The sequence below is a fragment of the Pundamilia nyererei genome, unplaced genomic scaffold (genome assembly GCF_000239375.1).
Source record: "Pundamilia nyererei isolate P.nyererei 1_Seehausen unplaced genomic scaffold, PunNye1.0 scaffold00006, whole genome shotgun sequence".
Taxonomy (NCBI): domain Eukaryota; kingdom Metazoa; phylum Chordata; class Actinopteri; order Cichliformes; family Cichlidae; genus Pundamilia; species Pundamilia nyererei.
In genome coordinates, this window is record NW_005187407.1 from 781793 (window position 1) to 789700 (window position 7908).

The following is a 7908-nucleotide window of genomic DNA, read 5'->3' on the forward strand; positions in this document are numbered from 1 at the left end:
TCAAGTGTGATTCACCTCAGTGTTAAACTGGTCCTTTTCTTCCAGTTTGCCATTGCACTGTGGCGATGAGGAGTTCTTACAGCAGGACAAAGGCAGCGTTTTGTTTGTAGAAAAATAGGTGGTGTTGGTCCAGTCGGTGTAATTCTTGACACCGCAGCACTTTAACTGCAAAAAGTCAAAGAGAAGAGGGTCATGTGCAAACGGAAACTATGATAAAAGGTACAGGTAAAGATAAAGGTCCTACAAGAAGTTGAGCTAAGGGAAATATGGTACTGCGGCTGTGTTGCAGTGTTTCAAGTTTTGTACACACTGGATCGGTTTCTTCTTCTAATCCAGTTATCAGTTTCCCACAGTTACGTTTGACAGACACAGGAGAAGTAAAAGTGGTGCATGTAGGTCATGAAGCTGTAAAGTGCAACGACTTCCTATGAACTTCATTTTTATTTTTATTGTTGTCTTCTGAAGACAAAATTGGAGGGAGAAGAGGAAGTGAAACCATGTAAGAGAGAGAATGCACACAACAGCAAAAGAGACAATGGAGAATGAAAATAGAATCAAGAAAACAAATCTATTATCAAAGTGGAAAATACACTAACCAAAGTCTGCATGCTGTCCACTGCTTCGGTGTCAGAGTTCTTCTCCCCATTATACTTTGAAAGAGAGTCTCTTATGGGCCTCTCAAGCTGTCCATTGATCTGTTGAGAAACAAATCCCCCCCCCAAATGTAAGCAGTCATGTAAGTTAACCGTGAGCTACGACAAGTATATTTTCCCTACTGTTACTTAAAATAAATAACTAAACACAGATTAATATTCTAGGATTATTTAGAACACCTGAAGCGTCTGTGACTCACCTTGCTGCGGTAGATGAAGCTAAACACCAAAGCAGTCACTTCAGCTGCAAAGATCAACATGATGATCAGAAAGAACTAAAATGAATGGAAAAAAAGAAATGAGATGTAAATTTGGATCCTAAAACAGAGCGAAAGATCAACAGAAACAAACATAAATGTAACAGAAAGGATGGTAAGTAGCATCATAGCTGAGGGGATAAGGGTTTGCTCTTGGGCTTCTACCTTCAGATTTTACAGATGAGCATATAAGCATTAAGGAATTGGGAATATGATTAAGGCACAAATCACGTCTTGTCCTAATTCCCTCACACACACTTACAAAGCTGAGGCCACATTTGGACTCGCGGAGGGTTGAGCAGCATCCCACGATCCCAACAAAGAACATCACCGCACTGATTCCGATGATAATGGCTGCTGGGATTAGAGTTGACTTATTTTGAATCAGACTGTCAAAGCTGCCGAAGGACTTGATCACGTAGTGACCGACATAGGCCAGTCCTGCTCCTGCAGCCTGAAGGAAATGGGGACAGAACAAAAAAAAGATTCCACTATAAATAAACACAGGTTACAATAGAGGCTAAATCATCTGCACCTTCACAAGTCATTCTGACGATTTCAGGAAGAAACTGACGTTCTAGACATGAAGTTGCTAGAAACCAGACTGCAACCGGTTTTTAAAAGCTTACACTGTTAAAATTCGAGTCAGTCACATGCTCCTTGCTTTGTCAACACAACATTAAAACCAGACACACCGCATCATACTTCCTCCTCTACAACACTTCTGTTTCTGACATGTTACACTGGCCAAACCTATAACTGTTAAAATCAATTATTTGTTTTAGTTCTATTTTTTGTATTGATTTTAAAACTTTGTGTTAAAACTGAGCACAAAGATGTTTGTTCTTATTTTTCTGTCCTACTGGCTCTCATGTGATTAACATACTCTGTGAGAGTCACTGATAGTCTGCCCCATTGAACTTTGATGCATGTCTGGCGTTAAGTCACACTGCCATCACGACCTTTCTGCTAGTCATGCTTTAGTAGTGAGATCACCAGTCATATGACCGCAGGTATGAGGGCCAAGTTTGTGCATAGGGAGTTCTTTCTTCATACGTTGGTGATGTCAGTCAGAACACAGGAACAGAGGAGGTATTAACCAGCAACGTTTTCATTTCTGTAGCAGACGGAAAGTCTCACACACAAAGTTTCCCTGAGGTAAGTCATTCATGCAATTTTCAGTTTTACTTCCCTTCATAGTTAAGCAACTTATACATTGGTTGCTTGTGTCTAGCGCATCCTAACAATTCACTTTGTAGCTCAGCCCCATGACTCACTTTTCTTGATCACTTCACGGTCACGGGAACCCTGTGGGTTTGTTACGCTGTGCCCCCCCCCGCCCATCCAGTGCTCACCCCCTAATCCCTCCAGAATCTCAGATCCTGGGGCTCAGAAGCAGCACAAAGAGGCTTACACAACGTAAAACGCAACCTCTCTGGAATGTAACTAGCTCTCTGAGGCCATGAGGGGTTCTCTGAAGGTCCAGCTTCAATCTGATTCCAGGAAAAGACAAGACTTACTGTAAATTTTGTGAACCAGGAACCATTTAACTTATCGTTTCCTTAAATCAGATACATGAACTTTATTGCTGTGAAGCAGCAGAAATCCTGTTTTATAAAAGCAAACTATGAACATGTTCACTAAATCTAACCATGAAATATCAGCAACTGTTTAAAACACGTGTGAGGATCTGTGTAATATTTATCACTGTGGGTCATAGTTCAGTTCAATCTTTTGAATGATTTTCTTTAAACAATCCCCCAGAATGAAACTGGCTGTTTATCATTTAAAAAAATGTTCACTTTCCCACAGAAAGCTGAAACTCCTAATTTATCAAATTGCTGGGTATATCATGAAGGTCAATAGTTAATTCAACCGGATACGTGATTTCTTCATCAACTCATGTCTAATCAGGGCTCTTGCTCTGATAAATCAGCAACAAAAAAACAAAAACAAACAAAAAAACGTCAAACTTGCACATTCAGCCTGAAGCTCAAACACAGGAATGCTGTTTGTTGGCTAAACAATCTCAGCAGGTTTGACTAACTCCACATCCCAGCTGTGCAACAAAAGGAAAAAAGATAGCAGAGGTGTTTTTAAAATATGGAGTCATTTGTTGTCTGTAATGCTCACATGCTGGGAGGGAGTGAACATTACTGAAATAAAGTGAAGGTCAGAGAAATGCAATAACACCTTCATTTAATTCAAAAAGGCTCAGTAATCCAACCCAAGGCTGCTGGATGTAAGATGGTAAGTGTGGCATAGAAAGAGAAAGTATACAGGCTGGAACAGAAGATAGGAAAACTAGGAAGTGGAGAGGAGAGGAAAAAAGGATTTGAATACTCAAATTAAAGCACGTCCATGTTGTCTCTGGTAAATAATCACACACACAGGCTGTTTCTGTTTTACAGTTATCCAATTAGACACACACATTAACCACGGAAGGGACAGGCTGGGAAATTTACACACTCCTTTCAAAAGCCTTCGTAAGGTCACTGAAGAGGACACAGGCGGAGAAGCTTGGGTTTATTAAGTCAACATTAACGAGCAGCACACAACTGAAAGTACTCCAACACAAAGACAGACATGACTGCATGAGGGAGTGAATGGCCGGAAAAATAAGAGCAGAGTCGGGCAGGTCGGTGATCTCATGAAAATTTCCCAGGCCTCTTTATTTCAGAGCTACATACGTTAGAAGTCTATTAAAGGGTAGGTGGGGTGAAATGAGGAAGTGCTCTGTAATGCTGCGACTGTGCTAGAATAAAAAAGGAGGGGGGGGGGGGGCTGACTACTGGGATCTTTATCAAACCATAATACTGATTTGTTTACACCCCAAACAGCACAATTCACACAGGAGGAGTAAAGAGAAAACAAATAGCAGCAGATTTTTTTTTTTTGAGAAACAAATAGAAAAGCCCCCACATATTTATTTTTTCCCTTTCCGCATCACAGAGCGTCGTCAGTAGGAAATAAAATCTCTGCAGGTGGCCGAACGACAGAATTACACAGCGACTCACCCAAAATATCAAGCTGATAAACAGGAGGATGATCTTGGCGACTCCGCAGTCCATGGCGTCTCAGTGGATGGTGGAGGAGAGAAAGAAAAAGACCGAATGTCCAGCTTTTTATGTCGCTTTTTATGTACGCCGAGTTTCTCCAGCTGCCCGCCCGCTTTGGTCACAAGTTTCCGTTGTGTTCTGACTGTACCGACTGATCACCTGGTCACATGATGATGGGAGGAGAGCAAAGCTACACAGCAGATCCTGCAGCTCCCCCTCCCACTCCAACCCGTGCATCACGTCATACATCAGTCTCACACGAGGAAGCCCGAGACTCTATCAAGCTGCTTGATATCACACGCGTTTTATTTTGGTTAAAGGATTTTAACATAATTTTGCGTAGAAAGGATTCTACTTTTAAATTCCTTTGGCATTTAAAAATGTATTTTTATTCATTTCCCCCTTTAATTCAACATGCAGTTCAGTTAAGTTCCATTATAAAGCCAAAGATCTTATAAATTTGTAGAAAATAAAATTACCTATTTGCAGTTTGTGACAGCCAGTAGAAAAATAAAAATAAAAACAAATACACAAAGGATGGAACTTCCAATGCTCGAGGCAAAGAAGAGTGCACATAAGCAGCATGCTTTTCATATCACTGCATGAGGAAGGTGTGTTTAAGCTTACTGTTTAAGCATACATTTTTTTGAAGGTTATGTCTCAAATTTGCATATTGGTTTTAATCCCACCGATGTGCTCCAGTAATGTAATTTAATGTTGGCATCAATTATACAGTCATTGGTTGTGAAATACAGCACAAGATTCATTGTCCTTCATTGTCTAAGTATGTGAGATAATAGGGGGGGGGGTCACATTTCTTTTTTTATTGTTATTAATAACAGAAAAAATATGTATTTTAGTCGTGTGAAGCATGCTTAAGTAGTGACTCTTTTTGCAGTAACTCTGAGGACAATAGGCAGCTATTCTTTCGGATTGAGTCAAAAGGTTATGTGGATGGGAGTTATAGAAAGAGAAAACCACAACACAGACAATTTGCAGCCACAAAAACAATTGTTTTATTCAGAGTAGTTCAGCAGAAGGCTTCATTTGACCTTTATGCGCTCAGTTCTGTATCACTGCAAGAGATTAAAGCAACTGACACATTTAGATTAAAGCAATTGACACTCATTTAAATGAATGCGGGAGCGGCAGAAATATTCAGTTGCTCTTCCGACTGTGACATGGGTTATAACTCTTAAACCACGGCTGCACGCTATTCAGAGGAACACGTAGAAGCCTCGGAGTAGGTCTCTTTGCCTATAGAAGTAAAGGTTTTGTATTGATAATGAGGCCAAGATGACCAACAACTGCAAAATCAGTCAAGGCTTTGTTGTTAAAGAGGATGAAAGTCCAGCATCTGCCAGGGAGTTTCTCCCACTCTGGGTCCAAATTCCAAGAGTTTATTGCAGCCTTATCAGACGTGCTGCAGTATACCTGCATCATACTGCTCTGCATACAAGCCCACGATTAAAAGCTTCCACACGCGAGAAATGGAAACAAAAACTACACATCTGAGGCTTTCAGTGGGCACTTCAAGCTGGTCTCCCGTGACAACACTCTCACCACCTACAGGTGTCCATCAGAACTGCACTCCAGCCAAACAAAACTCCAGTGTTTGTGAGGAGGCGCTATCAGCGCACTACAGAAGGCACGGAAACATTTGCCAATCTTTTCCCTCGCGCGCACGCACACACAAGTACATATCTTATCTCACATTAATAATAAGAAAACAAACAAAAGTAGCGCGAGAAACCACAAAGAAGAGAAAAACACATCCCCTCTTTCACTGGAGACGTTTTTGATGGATTGCACTAAGACTGTAATATTAAAACATTCCCAGAAGTATGTCTGATAATTGCATTCATTTTAAAACTGATATAAAAATAATATAAAATTAATATAAAACAAAGACTCCAATGTTGGACTACACGATTTCGTTTTTTCTGGTTTATTTTCCCGCTGTTTGGCTCCACCTGTGGCAGATTTTATTGCGTGTTTTTGTAAACAAATATCACAACCCCCCTGTCCCCCACGGGTTTGTAACAATCCTGTAAAACCCAATAAAACCGATGGTTTATCATTAAAAGGTCAAACAGCTAAGCCGTGTAAAGCGCGTCAGGGTGCCTGAAGTTTGTTTTGGTTTCACAGATGCGCAAGTAAAGGATGGTTTTTGTACATTCATGTGTGCTGTGCTGTTTTACCAAAACCAACACAGGCTGAGGAAAACTGACCCGAGGACATTTAAGTGCAGTGTAATGAAACATGATTCGTGTTTTTGCATTTATATGCGCAGAACTGTTATAATCTCATAAGTGAAGTTATTTTTGCACAATTTTTACGCAGCAGTTCCTCATAAAAGTTAATTGATGCATAAATAAGAAATGATCTAAATTCAAATAAATTTAAATTTATATTTATGTACAAGCACCCCACTGGAGTCATTCCACAAAGTGTCTCGTTAAAAAGAAAGCCCGGGAAATTAATCAGAAATTCGTTTTTTGGGCTGCCCCTCCTCACAGGCTGATAACTACTCTGGCTTTGGTCCATCTCCACACAGGGAATACTCAATGTATAGCCTTAATTTCACTTTCATGTTACATATATTCATATCAAACAAAATTTTCTGTTAATTATACTTTAACACATCATCCCCAACTGAAAGTCCGCCCTTGCTTTGATTCCAAGTTGAATATTTATCATTAGAAGTCTCTCTGTGGTTACCTCGAAATAGAATCAAGGGAGGTGTGTTTCTTGAGTCTTCTTTAGGTGAAAATATTTCACAATAACGGTGGAAATAAAACTAAATTTTGGGCTCGGTGTACTAGACACGTCGCTATGTTAGAGTTTAATTAATTGTAAAACTTTTTTCTTACTTATTTGGGAAATATAACATAGTCAAAATGTTAAAAGCACGATTCCCACATTGCATTCTTCGTTTGTCAGCTTCTAATCGCTCAACAGGTGCTAATATATTTGAACGCATGCTGAATAAAAACACACAGACAGACAGTTCACATTTCCCTGATTGCTGTGAAGTGACTTTTATATAGTTGTATGACAATTAACGTTGGAATTTTAAAGAATTATCCAGTTGAAGAAAACACAAATTTGATCAAGTGGCGGAGGAGGAGAAGAGGCGCACTGTGGCAGTGGGACTGACTCTACACGGTTCTCATTGGGGTTTTATAAAGCCTCAACCAGCCAAGAGGGCAAGCAGAGATATCACTCTCTACTGATCCTGTCTGTGGCCCTCACTGACTTCATCTCGGTATCACAGCTGTTACAATGTCTTCTGCTGCGATTGCTTTGACTCCGCCAGCTCCGGCCAAATCTCCTAAAAAGAGAGCAAAGTCTCCGAGGAAGAAAACAGGCCTGACTGTGTCAGACTTGATACTGAAGGCTCTGTCCACATCCACACAGCGTGGCGGTGTGTCTCTGGTAGCCCTGAAGAAGGCTCTGAAGGCCGGTGGATATGATGTGGTGAAAAACAATGCCAGGATTCTCATCGCCGTGAAGCGCTTGGTGACCAAAAAGTCTCTGGTCCAGACCAAGGGCAGCGGGGCTTCGGGCTCTTTCAAGCTCAACAAAAAGCCCCCCACACCTAGGAAGAGGAAGGTGGTGAGAAAGAAGAAGCCAAAGGCGAAAAAGGTCAAGCGGGCCAGCGTCAAGAAAACAGCAGCAGCAGCAGGAGCCACTCCTGCAGCCAAGAAGTCCCCCAAGAAAAGGAGAAAGTCAAAGAGCCCGAAGAAAGCCAAGAGACCCGCTGCGGCCAAGAAGCCCAAGAAGCCAAAGAGCCCAAAGAAGACCAAACGCAGAGTCTCCAAGACCAGGTCTGTTGCCAAGAAGTGAATGCTCTTCCACTGAACACTAAATGCCGGTCTTTGTGGACTCTATGCGGACTGAGCTGCATTCAAGTCAAGCTTTAAGTAGTTTTTTTTT

General features: G+C 41.1%; 2 protein-coding genes across 2 annotated transcripts; one reads left to right on the plus strand and one right to left on the minus strand.

Moving 5' to 3' along the window:
• Positions 1-4162, minus strand: tspan36 (tetraspanin 36). The gene is made up of 5 exons (XM_005722007.1): positions 3928-4162; positions 1173-1364; positions 854-928; positions 597-695; positions 1-165 (listed from the first exon to the last, which is right to left on the minus strand). The coding sequence occupies exons 1-5, from the start codon at positions 3979-3981 to the stop codon at positions 1-3; spliced, it is 585 nt and encodes a 194-aa protein (XP_005722064.1). The 5' UTR covers positions 3982-4162.
• Positions 4163-7155: 2993 nt separating this feature from the next.
• Positions 7156-7902, plus strand: LOC102196395 (protamine-like protein). The gene has a single exon (XM_005722008.1). It carries the CDS (start codon positions 7255-7257, stop codon positions 7816-7818), a length of 564 nt encoding a protein of 187 aa, XP_005722065.1. The 5' UTR covers positions 7156-7254; the 3' UTR covers positions 7819-7902.
• The last annotated feature ends 6 nt before the right edge of the window (positions 7903-7908 follow it).